The sequence below is a fragment of the Pristiophorus japonicus genome, chromosome 8 (genome assembly GCF_044704955.1).
Source record: "Pristiophorus japonicus isolate sPriJap1 chromosome 8, sPriJap1.hap1, whole genome shotgun sequence".
NCBI classification, from domain to species: Eukaryota; Metazoa; Chordata; class Chondrichthyes; family Pristiophoridae; genus Pristiophorus; species Pristiophorus japonicus.
The window spans coordinates 112,072,083-112,098,420 of record NC_091984.1 but is presented as its reverse complement, the minus strand read 5'-3'; the positions used below and the strand labels follow the sequence as shown (position 1 = coordinate 112,098,420).

At 42.0% G+C, this 26,338-nt stretch overlaps 1 protein-coding gene across 1 annotated transcript in view; it reads right to left on the bottom strand.

Moving 5' to 3' along the window:
• Positions 1 to 8,513: 8,513 nt before the first annotated feature.
• zbtb41 (zinc finger and BTB domain containing 41) overlaps positions 8,514 to 26,338 on the bottom strand; it is a 35,094-nt gene continuing 17,269 nt past the window's right edge. The window contains exons 8-11 of the mRNA XM_070887323.1: positions 20,688 to 20,794; positions 20,157 to 20,262; positions 15,450 to 15,538; positions 8,514 to 12,002 (exon numbers count right to left, since the gene is read on the bottom strand). Of these exons, the coding sequence (XP_070743424.1) occupies positions 11,350 to 12,002; positions 15,450 to 15,538; positions 20,157 to 20,262; positions 20,688 to 20,794 (955 nt within the window). The 3' untranslated portion in view covers positions 8,514 to 11,349. The remainder of the gene's footprint in view (positions 12,003 to 15,449; positions 15,539 to 20,156; positions 20,263 to 20,687; positions 20,795 to 26,338) is intronic.

Below are 26,338 nucleotides of genomic sequence, written 5' to 3'. Positions count from 1 at the left end.
TCCCCTGGATGTCTAGGGACTTGCAGGGGAGGATTAAGGAAAAAAAAGGGACGCTTGTCATATACCAACGGCTAAATACTATAGAATCTTTAGAAGAATATAGAAAGTTAAGAGGCAAAATTAAAAAGGATATTAGGAATGCTAATAGAGCACGAGAAATTCTTGGCCAGTAAAATTAAGGAAAACCCAAAGATGTTCTATAAATATATTAAGAGCAAGAGGATAACTAAAGAAAGGATAGGGCCTATTAGAGACCATGAGGGTAATCTTTGTGTGGAGGCAGAAGATGTTGACAAGATTCTTAACAAATACTTTGCATCTGTTTTCACAAAGGAAAGGGACAATGCAGATATTGCTATCGAGGAGGAGTGTGATATTCTGGATGAAATAGTGAGAGAGGATGTATTAAGGGACTTAACAGCTTTGCAAGTAGATAAGTCCCCAGACCCAGATGAAATGCATCCCAGGCTGTTGAGCAAACTAAAGGAGGAAAAAGCAGAGGCCTTTACCATCATTTTCCAGTCCTCTTTGGATCTGGGCATGGTGCCGGACGATTGGAGGATTACTAATGTAGTACCCTTGTTTAAGAAGGGAGAAAAGGATAGGCCGAGTAATTACAGATCTGTCAGCCTAACATCAGCAGTGGGAAAATTATTGGAAAAAATCCTGAAAGACAGGATAAATCTACATTTGGAAAGGCAAGGATTAATTAGAGAGTCAGCACGGATTTGTTAAGGGAAGATCGTGTTTGACTAACCTGATTGAATTTTTTGGGGAGGTAACCAAGAGGGTCAATGAGGGTGGTGCGTACAATGTAGTATATATGGACTTTAGCAAAGCTTTTGATAAGGTCCCACATGGTAGACTGGTCATGAAGGTTAAAGCTCATGGGATCCAGGGCAAAGTGGCAAGTTGGATCCAAAATTGGCTTGGAAGTAGGAAGCAAAGGGTAATGATTGATGGATATTTGTGACTGGAAGGATGTTTCTGGTGGGGTTCTACAGGGCTCAGTACTGGGTCCCTTGCTTTTTGTGGTATATATCAACGATTTAATTTGAATGTAGGGAGTATGATTAAGAAGTTTGCAGATGACACTAAAATTGGCTGTGTGGTTGATAATGAAGAGGAAAGTCATGGGCTGCAGGAGGATATCAATCTACTGATCAAGTGGGCAGATCAGTAGCAAATGGAATTTAATTCAGAGAAGTGTGAGGTGATGCACTTTAGGAGGGCTAATAAGGAAAGGGTATACACATTAAGCAGTAGGCCACTTAATAGTGTAGATAAACAAAGGGATCTTGGAGTGCTTGTGCACAGATCCCTGAAAGTAGGCCAGGTGGATAAGGTGGTTAAGATGGCATACGGAATGCTTGCCTTTATTGGCCGAGGCATAGAATATAAGAGCAGTGAGGTTATACTTAAATTGTATAATGCTTTGGTTAGGCTACAGCTGGAGTACTGCGTGCAGTTCTGGTCGCTGTATTATAGGAAGGACGTGATTGCACTAGAGAGGGTGCTGAGGAGATTTACTAGGATGCTGCCTGGAATGGAGAATCTTAGTTATAAGGACAGATTGGATAGGCTGGGTTTGTTCTCATTGGAACAGAGGAGGTTGAGAGGAGACCTCATTGACGTGTACAAAATATTGAGGGGCCTGGACATAGTGGATAGTAAGGGCCTATTTCCATTGGTGGGAGGGTCTATTACGAGGAGGCATTACAAGGTGGTTGGTGGAAGGTTTAGAGGGGATTTGTGGTGGGGGTGCTTCTTTACACAGAGGGTTGTGGGGATCTGGAACTCACAGCCTAGAAGGGTGGTGTATGCAGAAACCCTCACCACTTTTAAGAGATGGTTGGATGGGCACTTAAAGTGCCATAACCTGCAGGGTTACGGACCCAGAGCTGGTAATTGGGATTCGACTGGATGACCTTTTATTGGACGGCACAGATATAATGACAAGTACTGCAGGGAATCGAATATGGCCAGGGTGATCTCCTGGACTAGTTTTGATTGCCTAGATGGGTCGGAGAGGAATCTTCAGATTTTTTCTCCCAAAATTGAGCTGGGTTTTTAAACTGGTTGGGGTGGAGTGTAGAATGCTTCAGTATAAAGGGTGTCACAGTTTTGTGAGGTGGACTGGTTGGGCAGGGTGCTCTTTGCCTTTCTGTCATTGTTCATAGGTTTATACATGTAAGGGATAGAGTTGTAGCAGGCAAAGAGCAGACAGATAGGTGGTCAGAACACATGCTGAAGGTAGTGAACTAATCAGTATTAGGAGGGTCTGAGGAATCAGTGATGATATGGATTATAATTGCCTATTGTATGTAAAACTCACTTATGTAAAGCACGCTTATACAATCACTTACATTGGGTTAAGAAGAGGGAGGCAGCAATACCTGATGGTTAAAGAACCATCTGAAGTAGCCAACACTGCATTGACCCTTTGTACAGAAAAAAGATGAAGAAAACATACACTCAGCACTGAAACACAAGGGCAGTGCAGAATCAACCTTCCAGAAGGATACCCAGAGAAGCAAGGTCAATCAACACGTCATGAGGAACTGAGGCAAAGTTGAACACATTCCAGAAGGGTGACAGCATGGGAGATGGACAACAGGTGGGGGAGAACCACTCAGAGCCAGTCTGAGCAGTAGGCCAATCGTGGTTTTGTAGGAGGGTCGCACAAATCGAAAAATTGTATAACTGTGCTTGTAGAACTCTTGTACTTTGAAGTATTCATCGGAACATTTCCCAAGCATGTTCAAATAATAAAACGGTAAACCGAGGTTTCGTTTGTTTGATTCCATGGTCGTTATACAGAGGAAAAGGGCAGGTGTCGACTTCCTATATCAGGTAGTCCGCCTCGAGGGAGAGAAGTGTTCCTTTTACCCCAACAATATGTAACCTTTAGGGTTGCTGACCAGGGGCCTTACGGCTCTTTGTCGGCCAGCGTGGATACAATGGGCTGAAATGGCCTCCTTCTGCGCCGTAAATTTCTACGTTCCTAAAGAGATCCTCTCGGAAAGAGTGATCATAGCATGGTTGAATTTCAAATTCAGTTGGAGTGTGAGAAAATTGGGTCTCAAACCAGTGTCCTGATCTTAAATAAAGGCAATTACAAAGATATGAAGGCAGAGTTGACTGGGAAAATAGATTAAAGTATAAGACGGTTGATGAGCAGTAGCAGACATTTAAGGAGATATTTCATAACTCAACAAAAATATATTCCAGTCAGAAGGAAAAACTTTGAGAAGGGAGAACCATCAGTGGCGAATTAAAGAAGTAAAGGATGGTATCACATTGAAAACAATGGCATACAATGATGCCAAGATTCAGGAGAGACCAGAGGATTGGGAAATTTTTAAAAACCAGCAAAGGATGACTAAATAAAACTGGATTGAGAGAGTAAATTAGCAAGAAATATAACAGAAGAGCTTCTACAGGTATATAAAAAGGAAGAGGGTAGGTCCCTTCGAGGATGAGGATGGGGAATTAATAATGGGGAACAGGGAAATGGCAGAGGCTTTGAACAAATATTTTGTATTGGTCTTCTTCACAGTAGAAGACACTAAAAACATCCCTATAATAGATAATCAAGGTTCTATGGGGGGGGGAGGGGGGGGTAAAGAGACTTAAAACAATCACTATCACTAAACAAAAAATACTTGGTAAAATAATGAAATATTGATGGCCTGCATCACTAGGGTCTTAAAAGAAGTGGCTACAGAGATAGTGGATGCATTGGTTGCAATCCACCAAAATTTCCTGGAGTCTGGAGGGGTCCCAGCGGATTGGAAAACTGCAAAAATAATGCCCCTATTTAAAAAAGGTGGGAGACAGAAAGCAGGAAACTATAGACCAGTTAGCCGAACGTCTGTTGGGAAAATTTCTGGAGTCCATTATTAAGGAAGCAGTAGCAGGACATTTGGAAAATTATAATTCAATCAAGCAGAGTCAGCATGGTCTTATGAAAGGGAAATCATGTTTGACAAATTTGCTGGAGTTCTTTGAGAATGTAACGAGCAGGGTGGATAGGGTGTATTTGAATTTCCAGAAGGCATTCGATAAGGTGTCACATAGAAGGTTACTGCAGCTCACGGGGTTGGGGATAATATATTAGCATGGATAGAGGATTGGCTAACAGAAAACAGAGTCGGGATAAATGGGTCATTTTCCAGTTGGCAAATGGTAACTAGTGGAGTGCCACAGGGATCGGTGCTGGAGCAGGCAGATGGGCACACAATGCACTCAATTATTTACAATCTATATTAATTACTTGAATTAAGGGACCAAGTGTAATGTAGCCAGATTTGCTGATGTTACAAAGATGGATGGGAAAGCAAGTTGTGAGGACACAAAGAATCTTCAAAGGGATATAAGACAGGCTGAGTGGGCAAACATTTGGCAGATGGAGTATAATGTGGGAAAGTGTGAGGTTATCCACATTGGCAGGAAAAATAAAAAAGCTAATTATTTAAATTGAGATTACAAAATGCTGTTAATTTCCTGTTAAGCAACTGGTTGATGGAGCAGGCAGATGGGCACACAATGTAAATTTAGAATAGAAACAGAAAATGCTGGAAATACTCAACAGGTCAGGCAGCATCTGTGAAGAGAGAAAGAGAGTTAATATTTTAGGTTGATGACCTTTCGTCAGACCTGAAACTTGAACTCTCTTTCTCGGTCTCTTGCTCTGTCTACAGATGCTGCCTGACCTGCTCCGGAACCTTCTCTGATCTGCCTCCAATGCAAGTATATCCCTTCTTAAATAACCAAGACCAAAACTACACAATACTCTAGGTGTGGTCTCACCAATACCCTGTATGGTTGTAGCAGGACTTACCTGCTTTTATACTCCACCCCCCTTGCAATAAAGGTAAGCATTCCATTTGCTGTACCTGCATCTGATCTTGGGCCCAGCTCCACTTTCTTGCCCACTCCCCACAACCCTTCACTCCACTTATCATTCAAAATTCTGTCTATGTCCACCTTTCAACCCAGCCTCCACAGCTCTTTAGGGCAGAGAATTCCACAAATTTACAACCCTCAGAAGAAATTTCTCCTCATCTCAGTTCTAAATGGGTGACACTTTATTCTTAAACTATGTCCCCAGTTCTAGATTCCACCATGAGTGGAAACATCCTCTCTGCATCTACCTTGTCAAGCCCCCTCAGTATCTTATTTGTTTCAATAAGATCACCTCTCATTCTTCTAAACTCCAATGAATATAGGCCCAACCAACTCAACGTTTCTTAAGTCATCCCTTTCGTCTATCGACTCTGGATCAGTTCCTATGGACTGGAGGGTAGCTAATGTAACACCACTTTTTAAAAAGGGAGGGAGAAATCAGGTAATTATAAAACGGTTAGCCTGACATCAGTAGAGGGGAAAATGTTGGAATCAATTATTAAGGATGAAATAGCAGCGCATTTGGAAAGCAGTGATAGGATCGGTCCAAGTCAGCATGAATTTATGAAAGGGAAATCATGCTTGACAAATCTTCTGGAATTTTTTGAGGATGTAACTAGCAGAGTGGACAAGGGAGAACCAGTGGATGTGGTGTATTTGGACTTTCAAAAGGCCTTTAACAAGGTCCCACATAAGAGATTGGTGTGCAAAATCAAAGCACATGGTATTGGGGGTAATGTACTGGCGTGGATAGAGAATTGGTTGGCAGACAGGAAGCAGTGTCGGGATAAACTGGTCCTTTTCGGAATGGGGGGCAGTGACTAGTGGAGTGCCGCAGGGCTCAGTGCTGGGACCCCAGCTCTTTACAATATACATTAATGATTTGGATGAAGGAATTGAGTGTAATATCTCCAAGTTTGCAGATGACACTAAACTGGGTGGCAGTGTTAGCTGTGAGGGGGACGCTAAGGGGCTGCAGTGATTTGGATAGGTTCGGTGAGTGGGCAAATGCATGGCAGATGCAGTATAATGTGGATAAATGTGAGGTTATCCACTTTGGTGGCAAAAACACGAAGGCAGAATATTATCTGAATGGTGGCAGATTAGGAAAAGGGGAGGTGCAACGAGACCTAGGTGTCATCGTTCATCAGTCATTGAAAGTTGGCATGCAGGTACAGCAGGCGGTGAAGGCGGCAAATGGCATGTTGGCCTTCATAGCTAGGGGATTTGAGTATAGGAGCAGGGAGGTCTTACTGCAGTTGTACAGGGCCTTGGTGAGGCCTCACCTGGAATATTGTGTTCAGTTTTGGTCTCCTAATCTGAGGAAGGACATTCTTGCCATTGAGGGAGTGCAGCGAAGGTTCACCAGACTGATTCCAGGGATGGCTGGACTGACATATGAGGAGAGACTGGATCAACAGGGCCTTTATACACTGGAGTTTAGACGGATGAGAGGGGATCTCATTGAAACGTATAAGATTCTGACGGGATTGGACAGGTTAGATGCAGAAAGAATGTTCCCGATGTTGGGGAGGTCCAGAACCAGGGGACTCAGCCTTTAGGGTAAGGGGTAGGCAATTTAAGACTGAGATGAGGAGAAACTTCTTCGCTCAGTGAGTTGTTAACCTGTGGAATTCCCTGCCACAGAGAGTTGTTGATGCCAGTTCATTGGATATATTCAAGAGGGAGTTAGATATGGCCCTTACGGCTAAAGGGATCAAAGGGTACTGAGGGAAGGATCAGCCATGATCTTATTGAATGGTGGTGCAGGCTCGAAGGGCCATATGGCCTACTCCTGCACCTATTTTCTATGTTTCTATGTCTCAGGAATCAACCTGTTGAACCTTCCCTGATCTGCCTCCAATGCAAGTATATCCCTTCTTAAATAACAAGATAAAAACTACGCAATACTCTAGGTGTGATCTCACAATACCCTGTACAGTTGTAGCAGGATTTCCCTGTTTTTATACTCCATCCCCCTTGCAATAAATGTTAGCATTCCATTTGCCTTCCTGATTACTTGCTGTACCTGCATATTAACTTTGTGTTTCATTCACAAGGACCGCAAGTCCCTCTGTACTGCAGCATTTTAATAAGATCACCTCTTATCAGAGAAGGTTCAGCAGGTTGATTTCTGAGACAAAAAGGGTTGACTTAAGAATTATTAAATGGTGGAGCATGCTCAAGGGGCCAAATGGCCTGCTCCTGCTCCTATTTCTTATGTTCTTATGTATTCAGCAGGTCAGGCAGCATCTGTAGACAGAGCAAGAGACAGAGAAAGAGAGTTCAAGTTTCAGGTCTGACGAAAGGTCATCGACCTAAAATGTTAACTCTGTTTCTCTCTTTACAGATGCTGCCTGACCTGTTGAGTATTTCCAGCATTTTCTGTTTCTATTCTTAAATTTACATTGTGTGCCCATCTGCTGTCCAAGGTCTGCTCCATCAACCAGTTGCTTAACAGGAAATGAACAGCAATAATTGCAGTGTTCTCTACAGACTACAACCAGCGACTTCAATTAACAGCACCAGTAATGGCGGAGGCAGATGACACACAAGAAATAAACAAACAGAGTCCTGAGCGACTTTACCTACCCTATCGCCGTAATTCCCTTAGTGACAAAGGCAACCCTTCTACAAATAGCTGGTGATATCTCAAAAGACACAAGCACCCAGACTAGGCCTATCCATCAGTCAGAGAAGCACTATGGCCATGAATGTAAAGCTCAGAGTCTGAGGGATGAGGAAAATTGTGATGCCTTCAACTATTTTATCAACTCAAACTAAAGACATTGAAGGAATCACGTGGGATCCCGATTATTGCGGCCTTACCACAGGCCCAGAGACTGGAAAGCCTCTTTCTTTGCTCCAGGCCTCCCCCCCACGCATCATACATGCACTCTCTCCTTTGACAGCGCTCTTTTCAAATGCGTCAGCAGCTTCCATCTGACACAGGGCATCTCCGCATGAGGGGAAAGAAAAGGGTTGAAAGAAAGGCTCATACTACCTTGACCCACACAATGTTGGACTAATTTGTGAATTTTCCCACCCTAAGCTCAAGTTTTAATCCTCCGGAAGAGAAGTTATCACTTCCACTATTTTATTTAATAGTTAAAAGCAGCAAATGGTTTATGAATGTGGTAGCGATTAGGGCTGGAACAAAAAAAAACATACCACTGACATGCAAAGGGATTGTCTAAGTGTTCAAATAGTATCCAACAGCAAGAACTTGAATTGACTGCACATGCACTATCTTTGTAGAGCTGAGATTATTCCACTTGTCTCAGTATACAGGGGAGTCTACGGATGTTTATGCCATCAAAATCAGTAATCTCCCCATATATAGATGGAACAAATCAACTGTCGGATCTCCTGAAATCTTCTCGGGCCGCGGACCCCCAGTTGAGAACCCCTGATTTAGAAAGGTGATACAACATGTGGTTAATAACTTTTCAAAAGTAGTACATTACTGTAGAACAAGTCAATTATGTATAATAGGTTGGTTATAATCCGGTAAGGCTTACAAGTGAAAAACAAAGTTGTCTCTTTGCCAGGAATTAAGGTTCTAAATGCAGAATTTTTGTTTATAGAATTTATTAGAGGGAATGATACTCACAGACAACACATACGACGCTGAAAAGATTGCGGTGCACTTCATGTTACAGCTGCGGAGTTTGATCACAGAACGATTAACCCTCCGCGTCTTCCCTAACTTCCTGATGAAGGTCTTGTTTTTTAAGCGCAGCTAAAAAGGCCAGTACATCATATCCTCTCCATGATCTTCACTCTTGGTTTTTACACCAACTTTCATTAACTCAGCATTCCAGAGAGTGGGTCTCATATGTCATTAGAAGGACACAAAATAGGGCCCTAAACATAAAACAGACTATTCACTAAAACCTTTCCTGCTAGCGTTCCTAAAAATCAGCATGATATAACTCATGTACTTGTAACAATTAAAAATGCAGTGTAATCAACATTAATTTTTCAAGAAATAGGTCATATAAATTCATTTAATTCATAGTTGACGATTGCAAACTTGTGATATTGTACGAAAGTGCACCGTGCACACACAAATGCTTTATGTCATTCTTATTTTGTGACCGAACTATAGTCGTCAAAAATATTAAGTCTGCTTAATAATTTTCTTCCACAATAGTTTTCACATAATTTCCTGATTTGATTTTTTTTTTAAATCTTTATTTAGCAAGGAAACTTAAAACATTGTATTGGTCTTGTACTTCAGTTCAATTTGACAATAAACTATGACAGGTAGCTTTACTTAACAATCTTCATTTATTATATATAAAATCTATCATGTCTGGCAAGTTTTTCAACTGGAGAAACTCAGGATGCCTGTGCCTTTAAGACATTTTAAGTATTTACATCTTTGATTTTCCTTTCATGTGTATAAATGCATGGTTTCTATGCGTCAGTTGAGTTTCTTTTTACCTGCTATCGGCAAGTCACAAAAGCAAGCTGTATATTGTGTACAAAGCAAATCTATTTCCCCCCCCCGCCCAAAAGTTTAAATTTATATCCAAGTTTTTATTTAAGTTTGTTATGGATATTATATCAGACATTATTTTTGAATACTGCACATAATCTGCAGCAAACCTTCGCAAGCTATTAAGGCACCGAGTGCCTCTGGTTTCTCCCCTGAACCTCTGCAAAGTTTGAGAAAGGAATAAAAATACAAAACACATGCTCAGCAGTGTTATAAATGACTGATGAAAATTAAAATAAAACATAGTAGTTGTTCCCCCCCCAGTCTCTGCTGAAATATCCAAACTCATTCAAGGCTAGGAAGAGGGAATAATTTTGAAACAGACCAAACCCACTTTATACCAAGAACCAAACATTCTCCAGGGTAATGTCCTTTACTAACTTCATCAATGTTCCATTCACTGCTTAACAGAATGGAGGACTTGTGTGATAATGGACCCTAGAAAAATGATCTTCACAATTAGTTGCAGAGAAATGTTATCCAAGACTAAATACTCAGCATTCATAGGACAATTATATTCTCTTAAAGAATGTAAATATAGAGGAATACTTTTTAATATAAAATACTATTTGTGTTAAAAAAATATTGAAAATACCTACTTTGTAGAACATATCTGAAATGTTATTTCTTTCCCCCCCCCCCTCCACCTATCATTTCAGTGTAATGCAAGCAAATCGCATTAATCTAGCCTTTTCATAACCTAGAAGCTAAAAAGTAAGGATTTAACTGAGAAACTTCAGTACCTTCTGAATACATGTCAAATCTGACCATCAACCACAGAGGACAGAATGGCTTCTCCTGCAACTGCTTACTGACTGCTCTTGTAACTGACATCAGTTTGAGTTGTTACCCAAGATAGGCATGTAAATTTGTAGAGCTACCCACAATTTGGCAGGACCGTGTACTCACAATGTGTGAAGTAAAATCAAAAAGGTAGATTTTAGTGCAAGTTATAATTCCTCAGTTAAAGTTTTATTTTCAATACTGTACTTCCTGCCACTTATGGATTCATCTGCAGGTTTTCTTGACTGCACATTTTTCCTTCTGTGCTAATCTATATTCCAGATTGTTTTTTTTTTTAAATGGAGGGAGAAGAAAACTCATCTTTATTAATGTCTTCCTATGGTCTATTTTATTTTTACTATCCAGATAGTTTAATACAAAAAATTCTTATTCCCAATTTTCAGGTTATTTTGATAGTAGTTTCTAAAGATGGCATTTCAAATTGTATATGTTTCTCATTTCAATGTTATATATTTATTTCCAGTATAAGAGAAAGGTTTCTACTTTCTTTTCAATGGGACTGAAATGAATGGATCTTGACTGTTACTGAGTCTGATGCCAAGATATTTCCACCAGTCAAAAAAAATAATGCAGCTGTATGAAGCAGGTTGTCTTCGGTGCAATTTTTTGGGAAACCTAGGTTCTTACTAAAATGCTTCTCAAAGAATCAGGCATCCCTCAGATTTTTCAAGCTGCATAATTAACTTAATAGTATGCAGAACTGAAGATGGAAAAGTTTAGCCGTCTATCTTTTCATCCTCCTACAAGAATGAAGACATTATGGTCAAACAATAAATATCAATTTAATATTAATCTTTAATATTAATCTTTGGATTCAAATAGTTTAATGTTTAAAATCATTCAAGTCATCTTAAAACTGGTGCTGAAGCATAATTTCAGTTATATACAATAACTGAGCCTTGCACGGTCACTCAGAAATCAGACTGAAAGGACAGGAAGTAAATGCAAACATGACAAATACCCCCTTTTTAAAATACATTATTATAATTTACCTGGGGTAGCAAACCGTGGATAATTGGAGCAAATCATACCAATTTACTAACTGATATCAAATTACTTTTGACGTAAAAGTTAATTTTTTTACTTTTCTGTATAAAACTACAACTCTACAGAGGGTGAATTGTTCATTACAATTAATGCTCTGCATTGGAAATACTTTGTACTGGTGTACCCGTGTCAAGCCCAAGTAAAGTTCCAAGATATGATTGGTCTCTCGGATCTAACATCTGATCAGCACGAACCGGATGCACAATATTGGTAGGTTGTGGTGTAAGAGTGTACTTCTCCAGAAATTCAAGGTCTGTAGCTCTTTGATAATCAGTCTGCTGAGGCAGCTGTTGGGAGTGAAGGAGGCTGTGAGGTTGTGAAGCCAAAGTTGCACCATGTTGGGTTGCATCAGTTTGGACAGGAGCATCAGCAATCCGTACTGGTACAAGTGTTACATCTCCGTGAACGTTCTGAACTGTTGTTTTGCCCTCTGCTGAGTAAACCTTATTTTGATCCAAATATGGTTTAGCATCTGTTTGGTACATTTTGCCATCTTGTGCATATAGCAACTGCTGGGATACCATTTTCACTTCAGAAGCTGCCACAATTGACTGTTCTATAGACTTAGTGCCGTGAACATGATCCATATGATACTTCAGCTTGTCTTTCCGTTTGAATGTTGCATTGCAGTGGTGACAGTTGAAGGGACGAGCATCAGAATGAATAACCATGTGTTTTGTTAAAGTCTTCTTAATTCGAAATGCTTGGTTACAAACTTGGCATTTATAAGGCTTTTCACCTGTGGTAAAGAAAACACCTTGGCTATGTTTTAATTTAACCACTAAAAGGTTTATGACATGATTAGATCAATTTGTCATCATTCATATATTCAGTATTATTGTTTTCCAAAAAGGAAGTCACCACCAGCACTAGAGGATATCTGGAATAAGGTTATGTAGTCAAGCCCAAATCAACTCAATTGTGCAGAATTAGAAAAACTCAAATGTAAATTCCTAGGACTCTCGACAAAATCTTTAAGGAATCTAAACTGTTGAGGACAGAGTCAGAGACTTTCCAGAAGTGATGGTATACATCTCTGCATGAAAAGGCCAATTCATTGTTATATGTTACAGGAATTTGAGCTTAAAAATCAAAATGGGACTCTGTACCTCCAAGAAATACCAACAATTTGACTTGTTCAGAAATAGTAATTGACAGCTACATATACCACATTTATACCAGTATATACACTGTGCAGTGAAACGTGTGATTGTACAATCTTTTGTAATGCTTAATAAAACAATAAGCTATCACATGCTTTCTTGAGTCATGATGCATTACAGAATCATTCTGTATGACAAGTTGCAAGGTAATTGCAAATGCATTATCTTGAATTTCTGACATAGTTTTGCACATATCCCACATTACTTCATTGGCTGTAAAGCGCTTTGAGACATCTAGTGGTCATGAAAGGCTCTATATAAATCCAAATCTTTCTTTCTTTCCCTTTCTTTCTTTCTTTGGTTGAGTGAAAAATGGGCCCTTACATTTTCTGGTGTCTTTCCATCTGCAGGCATAATCCATGTATCTTTCACTTGGGAGTGGAAAATGGTCCACAGATGGGGGCCTCCAATATGGTTAGTCTACACTGGAACTTTTAGGGAATAGCAGGGTCCTGGAGGCAGTGTCAGATATGAATAGTGTGTGACCTGCAACTTACCTACAAAGGCTACTGGAAGGACATAATTTGACCACTGCAGAGCAATTTGCCCATCCAGTCAAGAGCCTTCTCATGCTCAGAGCTGAAGTCACTCGCAGTCAGCATGTCTGGTGGGTTGAAACTGCATCACTGTGGTGAGAGGGCTGATGGGTCCAATGACAGATCCTTCATCCACAACACCTTACAATCTTTGCTGAATTTCAACATACTTAACCTGACAATTGAACAGGACCCCCAGGAAGCTCGCTGCTTAGCATCAATGAGCCAAAATATGTCATCATCAGTCCACAAGCTCTAGAAAAAGAAACCATTATACCCTTGGTAAATCCAAAGAAGAGCTGAACCGCCACAAGAACTGCATTATAATCTATGCTGATCTTGGTTCTGCAGAGCTGCAGAGAAGCTAAGCATCAAATGACAATGTCTATCTTCTAGAACAAAAACATTAAATATAGGACATTACATTCCAACAAACTAAAAGACAAAGGGGAGTACATTCCTTATTGGGTACAGAGTACAATGTATATCCAAGAAGCCAGCTGACTGAACCAGGGCTCACAGATCACTGCAGCTGCCTTTCTCGAACTTCCCATTTCAGCAGGTAGTTGTCCAGGTACTTGAGCATACCTTTATATGCTGACCTGTGGGTTGGATGATTACACTGGTCCTCCTATTTGGTTTAATATGTACCCATGGTACATGATACCCAAGAACATCAAGTGATGCTGGTGAGTTTGTGTCAGGGTGTATTAGGTTTCTCCCTTGGCGGATATCACTGCCAAACTGCACGAGGTTCTGGATGCTGTAAAATCTTTGGCTTTTGTCTATATGAACATTTGGGGGCTTCAAGAAGTAATTCCTTTTAGCAATGTTTATTGTGTAATTGTAATTTCCTTATTTTGCCCAATACTATCGCAGAGTGGATACAATGCAACCAAGCACCTGATCATCTAAAGTATTATTTTTTCTACTTTGGAAGCTGTAATTCAGGTTTTAATTTTTATTTATGTAGATATATAGGGCCCAAGTTTCCACACGCGCCTAGAACGGCGCAGTCCCGACCTGGACACCCGTTTTTCGCGCCACAGAGTGCGCCTAAAAAAATCCTCGGTATTCTCCACCTACCTGCAGGTCCTCTGGCCCTCGGCGCTGCCAGCACGAGCTGTGGGGGGGGCAGAGCCAGGTCCCTGCGCTGAAAACAGTGCCGGGACCTTTGCACATGCGCGCTACAGTGGGCATGCAAGTGCAGTAGCTCCAGGCGCCGAACTGTGTGGGAGGGGCCCGAAGCACGCAGTCCCTAGCCCTGGCTGAATGGCCTCACTGGGGCTGCGTGAATAAGGCTCCTCCCACGGCCAGCTCCTGCTCCCCCCCCCCCCCGACACTCGCTCCCCGCCCCCCCCGCCTCCGGACCAGACCCGACACCCGCTCCCCGCCCCCCCGCCTCCGGACCAGACCCGACACCTGCGCACCACCCTTACCCACCACCCTTACCCCCCCCCCCCCCCCCCGGCGACTGACCCGACCCGCGCTCCTGTTCCCGCTCCCCGCCTGGACCCGACCCGACCCCTGCTCCTGTTCCCGCTCCCCAACTGGACCCGACCCATGTTCCCGCTCCCCGCCCCCCCGACTCAACCCACGCTCCTGTTCCCGCTCCCCCCCGACTGGGCCCAACCCGTCCCGCACTCCCGCCCCCCCCCCAGACTGGATCCGACCTGACCTCCCTCCCTCACCCCCATCTCTCTCTCGCTCTCTCTCTTCCCCCCCCCCACCCCTCCCCTCCCCCCTCTCTCTCTTCCTCTCTTCCCCGACCCAACGCCACCTACCTGTAAATCTGGTGCTGGGGACGGGCCCTGCCCGAAGTCTCAGGCCGGCCCGTTCAGCCTTCGGTCCCGAAAGGCCTGCCTGAAGCACTTGATGGTTTATTTAATCTTTTCTTTGCTTATAAATGTTTATTCAGGTTGGATTTATTTGTATAATATTTGTATAAGTATAAATAAGGATTTATTATAGAATTTAATGACTTCCCTTCCCCCCCACCCCCCCAACCTCGTTCTGGACACCTAATTTGTAACCTGCGCCTGATTTTTTAATGAGTAGAACAGGTTTTTTCAGTTCTACAAAAATCTTCACTTGCTCCATTCTACTTTAGTTTGGAGTACGTTTTCACTGTGGAAACTTTCAAATCAGGCGTCAGTGGCCGGACACGCCCCCTTTTGAAGAAAAAATTCTGTTCCAAAGTAGAACTGTTCTACCGGACTAGAACTGCAGAAAAAAAAAATGTGGAGAATTGCGATTTCTAAGATAGTCCGTTCTCCACCAGTTGCTCCTAAAAATCAGGCGCAAATCATGTGGAAACTTGGGCCCATTACTTCAACAATCTTACTGATATTTTGCACATGAAAAACTACTATTGTATCAAACAGACAGGAGAATTTGAGGAGAGTTCTCAATGATATCGATAAAAGAGAGAAATGGATTAAACTGATTACAGCTGCAATGGATGTCACAAACATACTATCAGGATACCTGAATGTGTCCTAAAATGCATATCCAAGCTTGATTTCCCTTTAAATTCTTTTTTGCATACTTCACACTGGTGAAGAGTAGCTTTGTACCTGTAATTAGTATAGAAAAATGTTAGAGATATTTTTGTTGCCTTCATCAAAAAAACTCTCTTTAAAACTCGAACGCTATTAAAAAAAAGTTTTTTTCAGATCAACTATAATTTGCACCACATTTAAAAATTATAAATACTTGAATAGAAAATGATGGAAGCCATATCTAAATTGTTTTCATTAAAAGTATCTATGCTGAGGAGTCAGTGTTCTTGCATTTTATATTTTTTTCCAAAGGCTGTGTGTGAAAATTGCCACAGTAACATTCAAGAAACTGTATCAACAGATTTCTTAGCGGATCAGGAATATATCACAGCAATTCAGCCCTCTTTGACATTGTCAAATTCTCTAATTACAACATAGAGTTTCACCCGCTAAGTATTTACTTAATTTACTAAGATTTCAAAATTCTCATCCTGGTTTACAAATCACTCCATGGCCTTGTCCCTCCTTATCTCTAATTTTTTTCAGCCTCAAGATGTCTGCGCTATTTAAATTATGCCCTCTTGAACATCCCTCATTATAGCTGCTCAACCATCATTGGCCATGCCTTCAGCTGTTTAGGCCCCAAGCTCTGGAACTCCCTCTCTAAACCTCTCCACCTCTCTTTTCTCCTTTAAGACACTCCTTAAAACCAACCTCTTTAACTAAGCTTTTAGTCATCTGCCTTAATTTCTTCTTTTGTGGCTCGGTGTAAAATGTATCTGTTTTGTCTTGTAACACTGTTGTGAAGCACCTTGGGACGTTTTACTATGTTAAAGGCGCTAAATAAATAAAAGTTATTACTACTACTTCATCATTGGTCCGCCCAAGGTATACCCATGCTAGATTGGATCTCGCTTACACGTGTATGCCGATGACACACAGCTTTGCCTCTCACACATGATTCAAAACTCTGCTGCCCACATCCTATCCCACGCTAAGTCCCATTCACCAATTCCTCAGTATTCGCTGACATACACTGCCTGAGCTTTTGGCGACTCTTCCTTTGCCTCACTGAACCTCTTTTTAAACTCATGCTCACATTTGCTGTATGTTAAAGACACAATATATTGCAAATTGTTGTTAATCTCTGATCAGGAATACCCATAAATGAGGATGGAGCGGGAAGGCTTCTGTCCAATTCTAAACATTATTCATTACCTTTCACTACATCAGCTTCTGCTCAGACACAGTCACACTTGTACATTGGCTTTTGGCACACGGATGGATCCACCACATCGTGACGAGGCCCAATGGATCCCAATAAATAATCCCAATAGCCCCCGTAACTTTCTCCCAGCTTCTGCAAACTAGGTCTGTCAGGGGATAACTGACAATGTATGCACAACCATGGTGAGCTTTATCTCTAGATAAGGGGATTTCTTTGCACTCTATAGACTAGAACAATTTGCTTAGACAGTCATACCACTGGTTTGCTTTTTGATTTTATGTGCATCAGAGACAATATGGATCTCCCCCTTTCTATCCATCTTTCTTTCAAGCTACTGAAAATGAAAAGGTGCTTCACAAATTAGAGAATGACGTAGACAACGAGTGGAAGGGAAAATAGGTAAAATGGAGTTAAGTGCAGTTGCACAGAGATTTTTTGAGAGTAAGGAGGGAAGAGATAAGCAGAGGGATTATGGGAGGGAGTTCCAGTAGGCTTAAGGAGCAGTTGCCAACAATGGAATGAAAATGGCAGGGGAATGAAAAACAGATAAATGTCAGAAAAGCCAATGGTGGGAGCTGGTGACAGATACAGTGGGGCGAGGCCATCGAGATGCTCGAAGGTCAAGATAAGGATCCTGAAATTAATTAAGAGCAGCACAGGGAATGACTGGAACCAAGTAAGGACTGGAGTAATGGAAATGTGGGGCTTTGAGTTGTTAAGAACATGGTAAGTCGTATTCTGAATGAGTTCCAGTTTGTGTCGGGTGGTTGCGGGCAAATCAGCAGGAAAGCATTATGCAAGTTGAACCCCAAGGTAATAAAGGTTAGAGTTTCTGTAGCATTATGAAAGCAGGCACAGAGGCAAGCAATGTTGTGAAAGTGGGGAAATGATTGATGAGAGAGCAGATGAGAAGGAAGCTCAGCTCAAGCTGCGCATCCAACTTACACACTGCCAGACTTAGTCTAAAGGTGGCAGTTAGGAAGATTGAGTGAAAAGCAGAAAGACATAGGCGCTAATAGGGGCAAAACTGAAACCATCCTGTTTTGCTCATGTTAAGCTGAAGAAAATGTTGGCCCTTCTGAGACTTAATGTTGGAAAGGCAATTGGAGAAGGTGCAAAGGTATGGCTGTCCATGATCAGCATACACATGGAAGCTGGTCCCAAAAATTTGGATGATGTCACCAAAGGGTAGCTTATAGAAGAGAATAATGACGATGTGACTGAATGAGGACAGAAGGATTAGTGGGACATGTACAAATGGAATCTGGAGAAAACAGTGTAAGGTGGACTGCCGAGAGAGATGCTGGAGGAGGATGAAATGATCAACAGCAAAGACAGCAGCGGCACCAAGGCAATGAGGTCACACAGGATGCTGTTAGTGACTTTGACATGAATAATATCTGCTGTGATGAAGCAGAAATCAGAATGCAGGGTCTCAAACAGTGATGTGATTGTGAAGTAAAAAGTGTTCCAAGATTTTGGGGAGGAAGGAAACATTTAAGATAGGACGGTAATTAAGAAAGGTTTGAGGGTTTTTTTGAGGATGAGGTTGACTGCTTTGACAGCTGTTTGAAGGAATTTGGGATGAAGTGTGAGGTAATGCACTTGAGAGGGCTAATAAGGAAAGGGTTACACATTAAACGGCAGGCCACTTAGAAGTGCAGATGAACAAAGGGACCTTGGAGTGCTTGTCCACAGATCCCTGAAAGTAGGCCAGGAGGATAAGGTGGTTAAGAAGGCATACAGAATGCTTGTCTTTATTGGCCGAGGGATAGAATACAAGAGCAGGGAGGTTATGCTTAAATTGTATAATACACTGGTTAGGCCACAGCTGGAATACTGCAGGCAGTTCTGGTTGTCGTATTATAGGAAGGATGTGATTGCACTAGAGGGTGCAGAGGAGATTTACTATGATGCTGCCTGGAATGGAGAATCTTAGCTATGAGAACAGATTGGATAGGCTGGGTTTGTTCTGGGGAGCGGGCAGGGAAGTGGACCAGAGTCCATGATCGGATCAGCCATGATCGTATTAAATGGTGGAGCAGGCTCAAGGGGCCGTATTGCCTGCTCCAATGTTATGTTCTCCTTGGAACAGAGGAGGCTGAGGAGACCTCATTGAGGTGTATAAAATGTTGAGGGGCCTGGATATAGTGGATAGCAACGGCCTATTTCCCCTGGTGGAAGGGTCAATTACGAGGGGGCATAGGTTTAAGGTGGTTGGTGGAAGGATTTGAGGGGAAGCTTCTTCATGCAGAGGGTTGTGGGGTTCTGGAACTCACTGCCTGGAAAGGTGGTAGAGGCAGAAACCCTCACCACATTTAAAAGGTGCGTGGAGGGGCACCTGAAGTGCCGTAACCTGCAGGGTTACGGACCTAGAGCTGGTAAGTGGGATTAGACTGTATAACCTCTTGTTGGCTGGCGCAGATACGATGGTATGTACTTCAGGGAATCTAATACGTCCAGAGTGATTTCATGGACTAGTTTCGATCGCCTGGTTTTCTCAGATTTTTTCCCTCAATTGGCCTGGGTTTTTTATCTCTCAGATCATCACATGGCTTCGGGTGGGGTGGAGTATAAAATGTTGCGATACATGGGGTTATCACAATTGTGTGGGGCAGACTGGTTGGGCCAGATGCTCGTTACCTGTCCGCCATTGTTCATAGGTTTATATGCAACTTTCAGGGCTGCTGACCAAGGGCCGTGTGGCTTTTTTTTTCGGCCGGCGCGGACACGATGGGCCGAAATGGCCTCCTTTTGCACTGTAAATTTCTATGTTTCTATGATGCCAGGAGGATAGAGATATTGTAATCTTGGACACACAGAAATCCATAAGTTCCTTGCATTTAGAATGTGAAGGAAAGATAGAGATGCCAGTGGGGGGAGGAATGGAAGGGATTACTGATCATGCAGAGGAGGAGTTCAGTTACTTCTACTATTCAAAATAATTTTGTAGTAGCTCAATTTAACCAGGGAGGACTGACGGTAAATATCACTGTTCAAGCCACTTCTTGTGGTAAACTAACTGGTCTGTAACATATAAGGCATGTTCAAGCTTACAATTCACAGAATTGAGGTTACTGTTCTACTGGGCCCCAACAAGGTCGAGACACCATCCGAGATCCAATGAGGTTGAGGCCATTAAAGGTGGAGGCTAGGCAATTATGGGAATTAGTGGAGGTGCCAATATCATCACATATAGCAGAGCAGAGAAGGCAAATAATAAAATGATAGTAAGCATTAAAGGCATTTTTCTTGGAAGTTGGAAAATTACAATAATCAACAATGAGGCGAGAGAAATAAGGGAATGGGCAGGAGAAATGAGGTAGTAGGGGGAAAATGGTGCAAGAGGGAGAGGGGACTGGAGGGAAAGGAAAGGTGGTTTTTGCTGGGGAAAATAATCTAATTATCTAGTAATTTAAATTATGCAAGAGATCCCTTTCAAATTAACAGATGATTTGGACTTACTTCTGCCAGACTTTTTCTCCCAAATGAACACTTCTGTAATGAACACTGAGATGATCCCTACGGCCAAAACATTTCCCACATTCTTCACACTGATGAGCTTTTTCTCCTTTAGAGAGAAAACAAGAAATTTGAATATTATACAAAAATGGGTTGTTGTCAATATAACTGCATCTCCTCTACATGCTGAACAAACATTTAATGCATCAGATAAAAAAAGTTGTAAAGACAACAAAAATATTCTTGGGGAAAACAAAATGGACAGAGATGTTAAAGCAACTAGTGAATCCAGAAATTTAAAGGGTATCTTCAAGTAAACTCAATATGCGCTACAGGAATTAGAAATTTGTAACATATTAAGGGGTGAAGATGAGAACCAAAACAATTAAAAGTTTGTGATTTAATTTATCAGTAATTAGTAGGCAGGGACAGAAAAGAAGCCGCTAACAACTGTTATGGGGCAGGCCTGGAGCCAACAAGATGCACATTTCCCCTTTTGACAGCATGGTGTGCGCAAATTACTAAGTACTTTACCTGAATGTGTTTTTCTGTGTTTCGTGAGATGGTCATGGCGAATAAAGGTTTTCCCACATTCTTCACATTCATAGCGCTTGTCATCATGGTGCACACGGAGATGTAATCTAGTACAAAATGCAAATTAAAAAATTTTTTAAACAACATTTCTTGCTACTCCATTGATGTTATGAACATCAGCAATGTCACAAACAATTAAAATGCATTTAAAAAAACTGTGAATAAGTTACATTTATCTTCATTGTAAATAAATTCCTTTTATTCAGAAAGGTTTCAAGAAATCTTTTATTAATTTATGTAACAAAGTTAAGATTAACTGCAGAAAATAATTAATGTCCTTGTAAACATGATCAATATTAGATATCTGACTATACCATTAACAGTTTATAGAAAGCAATCTGATGCCACAACACAAGACAGTGATGCAACTATGAATGCAAATGAACTGAACATTGGAACAAAAAAACCTTAATACATATTTACACATTTCCTACAGCACTGCGTCACTCTTAATTATAGGCAAATTTACTCTATCGATTTGATTTGGTCATTCTTCTGATTTTTGACTCCCCAACCTAGTTTCCATTTTATTATGACTGAGAAGCAAGTTAAAATACAAAATACCACCGAAAAACTGCAAGGTATGTGCACACATTTAAGATTTTTCAACGAGAACTACAACAATGAGCATAATGTACACATGCTTGGCTCTTTTTTTTTATTACAGATGAGAACAATTCTTCTCAGTCATCATTCTGTTTTCAGTGTCTCCCACCATGTTAATTGGCCTGTTAATCAAAGCCAGGATTCTCCTCTACAACATCACTGCAAATGAACCAACATTCAACAACAACTTGTATTTATATAGCACCTTTAACGTAATAAAATATCCCAAGGCACTTCATAGGAATATTAGGACATAAAATGTGACACAGAGCCACATAGGAGAAATTAGGGCAGGTGACCAAAAGCTTGGTCAAAGAGGTAGGTTTGAAGGAGCATCTTAAAAGGAGAAAAGAGAGGTAGAGAGACAGAGAGGTTTAGGCAGGGAATTCCGCAGCTTAGGGACTAGGCAACAGAAGACACGGCCGCCATTATAATCAGGGATGCTGAAAAGGGCAGAATTAGAGGAGCGCAGATATCTCAGGTGGGTTGTGGAGCTGGGAAATTACAGAGATAGGGAGGGGTGAGGCCATGGAGGGATTTGAAAACAAGGATGAGAATTTTGAAAATCGAGGCATTGCTTAACCAGAAGCCAATGTAGGTCAGCGAGCACTGGGGTGATAGGAGAACGGGACTTGGTGAGGACACGGAGAGCCAAGATTTGGATGACCTCAAGTTTAGAAACATAGAAAATAGGTGCAGGAGCAGGCCATTCAGCCCTTCTAGCCTGCACCGCCATTCAACGAGTTCATGGCTGAACATGAAACTTCAGTACCCACTTCCTGCTTTCACGCCATACCCCTTGATCCCCCGAGTAGTAAGGACTTCATCTAACTCCCTTTTGAATATATTTAGTGAATTGGCCTCAACTACTTCCTGTGGTAGAGAATTCCACAGGTTCACCACTCTCTGGGTGAAGAAGTTTCTCCTTATCTCGGTCCTAAATGGCTTACCCCTTATCCTTAGACTGTGACCCCTGGTTCTGGACTTCCCCAACATTGGGAACATTCTTCCTGCATCCAACCTGTCCAAACCCGTCAGAATTTTAAACGTTTCTATGAGGTCCCCTCTCACTCTTCTGAACTCCAGTGAATACAAGCCCAGTTGATCCAGTCTTTCTTGATAGGTCAGTCCCACCATCCCGGGAATCAGTCTGGTGAATCTTCGCTGCACTCCCTCAATAGCAAGTATGTCCTTCCTCAAGTTAGGAGACCAAAACTGTACACAATACTCCAGGTGTGGCCTCACCAAGGCCCTGTACAACTGTAGCAACACCTCCCTGCCCCTGTACTCAAATCCCCTCGCTATGAAGGCCAACATGCCATTTGCTTTCTTAACCGCCTGCTGTACCTGCATGCCAACCTTCAATGATTGATGTACCATGACACCCAGGTCTCGTTGCACCTTCCCTTTTCCTAATCTGTCACCATTCAGATAATAGTCTGTCTCTCTGTTTTTACCACCAAAGTGGATAACCTCACATTTATCCACATTATACTTCATCTGCCACGCATTTGCCCACTCACCTAACCTATCCAAGTCACTCTGTAGCCTCGTAGCATCCTCCTCGCAGCTCACACTGCCACCCAACTTAGTGTCATCCGCAAATTTGGAGATACTACATTTAATCCCCTCGTCTAAATCATTAATGTACAATGTAAACAGCTGGGGCCCCAGCACAGAACCCTGCGGTACCCCACTAGTCACTGCCTGCCATTCCGAAAAGTACCCATTTACTCCTACTCTTTGCTTCCTGTCTGACAACCAGTTCTCAATCCACGTCAGCACACTACCCCCAATCCCATGTGCTTTAACTTTGCACATTAATCTCCTGTGTGGGACCTTGTCGAAAGCCTTCTGAAAGTCCAAATATACCACATCAACTGGTACTCCTTTGTCCACTTTATTGGAAACATCCTCAAAAAATTCCAGAAGATTTGTCAAGCATGATCTCCCTTTCACAAATTCATGCTGACTTGGACCTATCATGTCACCATTTTCCAAATGCGCTGCTATGACATCCTTAATAATTGATTCCATCATTTTACCCACTACTGAGGTCAGGCTGACCGGTCTATAATTCCCTGCTTTCTCTCTCCCTCCTTTTTTAAAAAGTGGGGTTACATTGGCTACCCTCCACTCGATAGGAACTGATCCAGAGTCAATGGAATGTTGGAAAATGACTGTCAATGCATCCGCTATTTCCAAGGCCACCTCCTTAAGTACTCTGGGATGCAGTCCATCAGGCCCTGGGGATTTATCGGCCTTCAATCCCATCAATTTCCCCAACACAATTTCCCGACTAATAAAGATTTCCCTCAGTTCCTCCTCCTTAATAGACCCTCTGACCACTTTTATATCCGGAAGGTTGTTTGTGTCCTCCTTAGTGAATACTGAACCAAAGTACTTGTTCAATTGGTCTGCCATTTCTTTGTTCCCCGTTATGACTTCCCCTGATTCTGACTGCAGGGGACCTACGTTTGTCTTTACTAACCTCTTTCTCTTTACATACCTATAGAAACTTTTGCAATCCGCCTTAATGTTCCCTGCAAGCTTCTTCTCGTACTCCATTTTCCCTACCCTAATCAAACCCTTTGTCCTCCTCTGCTGAGTTCTAAATTTCTCCCAGTCCCCAGGTTCGCTGTTATTTCTGGCCAATTTGTATGCCACTTCCTTGGCTTTAATACTATCCCTGATTTCCCTAGATAGCCACGGTTGAGCCACCTTCCCTTTTTTATTTTTACGCCAGACAGGAATGTACAATTGTTGTAATTCATCCATGCGTTCTCTAAATGTCTGCCATTGCCCATCCACAGTCAACCCCTTAAGTATCATTAGCCAATCTATCTTAGCCAATTCATGCCTCATACCTTCAAAGTTACCCTTCTTTAAGTTCTGGACCATGGTCTCTGAATTAACTGTTTCATTCTCCATCCTAATGTAGAATTCCACCATATTATGGTCACTCTTCCCCAAGGGGCCTCGCACAATGAGATTGCTAATTAATCCTCTCTCATTACACAACACCCAGTCTAAGATGGCCTCCCCCCAAGTTGGTTCCTCGACATATTGGTCTAGAAAACCATCCCTTATGCATTCCAGGAAATCCTCCTCCACCGTATTGCTTCCAGTTTGGCTAGCCCAATCTATGTGCATATTAAAGTCACCCATTATAACTGCTGCACCTTTATTGCATGCACTCCTAATTTCCTGTTTGATGCCCTCCCCAACATCACTACTACTGTTTGGAGGTCTGTACACAACTCCCACTAACGATTTTTGCCCTTTAGTGTTCTGCAGCTCTACCCATATAGATTCCACATCATCCAAGCTAATGTCTTTCCTAACTATTGCATTAATCTCCTCTTTAACCAGCAATGCTACCCCACCTCCTTTTCCTTTTATTCTATCCTTCCTGAATGTTGAATACCCCTGGATGTTGAGTTCCCAGCCCTGATCATCCTGGAGCCACGTCTCCGTAATCCCAATCACATCATATTTGTTAACATCTATTTGCACAATTAATTCATCCACCTTATTGCGGATACTCCTTGCATTAAGACACAAAGCCTTCAGGCTTGCTTTTTTAACACCCTTTGTCCTTTTAGAATTTTGCTGTACAGTGGGCCCTTTTTGTTCTTTGCCTTGGGTTTCTCTGCCCTCCACTTTTCCTCATCTCCTTTCTGTCTTTTGCTTTTGCCTCCTTTTTGTCTCCCTCTGTCTCCCTGTATAGGGTAGAACGTATGAGGCCAGCTAGGAGTACATTGGAATAGTCAAGTCTAGAGGTAACAGACATGGATGAGATGCAAATAGGCAGTCTTAGTTATACCGCTGATATGTGGTCGGAAGCTCATTTCAGGGTCACCAAGGTTGTGAACAATGTGGTTCAGATGGAGTCAGTGGCTAGGGAATGGAGTTTGTCGAGGGGATCAAAAACAATGGTTTCGGTCTTCCCAATATTTAATTGGGAGAAATTTTCTGCTTATCCATAACTGTATGCCAGACAAGCAGTCTGACAATTTAGAGACCCCCCATGGAGGGGTCAAGAGAAGTGATGGTGAAGTAGAGCTGGGTGTCGTCAGCGTACATGTGGAAACTGACGTTGTGTGTTCAGATTATGTCGCCAAGGGGTCGCATGTAGATGAGAAATAGGAGGGGTCCAAGGATCGATCCTTGGGGGACATCAGAGGTAATGATGCGGGAGTGGGAAGAGAAGCCATTGCAGGCGATTCTCTGTCTACAATTAGATAAGAATGGAACCAGACAAGTGCAATCCCACCTAGCTGGACGATGGTAGCGTGGCGTTGGAGAAAGATGGAGTGGTCAACCGCTGCTGACAAGTCGAGAAGGACGAGGAGGGATAGTTCACCTGTTACAGTCACAAAGGATGTCATTTCAAGAATACAGAACAATTACACCTTCCAACCTACAAGGGACTCAAGCCTACATTCCATTTCAAGTATTATAATAATGGTCCTGTCCATACCAACAAAAAAAAAGAGTATCCTCTGAGCAGCACAGGAAGTTTATTGTTATAATATACTGCACATTTCCTGTTTTTTCCAAACATTGAATGAACAGTAATAACATTCATTTGGCTTAATCCACCATCAATCTCTGAGCAATCATTTCTAATAACTGTTCAAAACTCTCAGGTACATGCCATAATATTGAGACAACCCCCACTGAAATTGAAAGAAAGGCATCTTGTCACACCCAAAGCGGTTTCCAACTATGCGAAAGCAAAATTAGTAGAACTTCCACATGTACTTTGGGGAAATGAAATTTGATAATTTGTTCAAAGATCAAAATTGCAGATGTGTCTAGTCAAAGATCCACACTCAAATCCCACTACAGTAGATGGAGATCTTTTTCTTCCATTGGTGCAGGAGGAAAACCCACAAGGAGAGTTTAGTGTGAGGCCCAGGCCTCATTTAAACCAATCAGCAATGTTCCCCCCACCCTCACTCCCCCGGAACAAGAGGGAA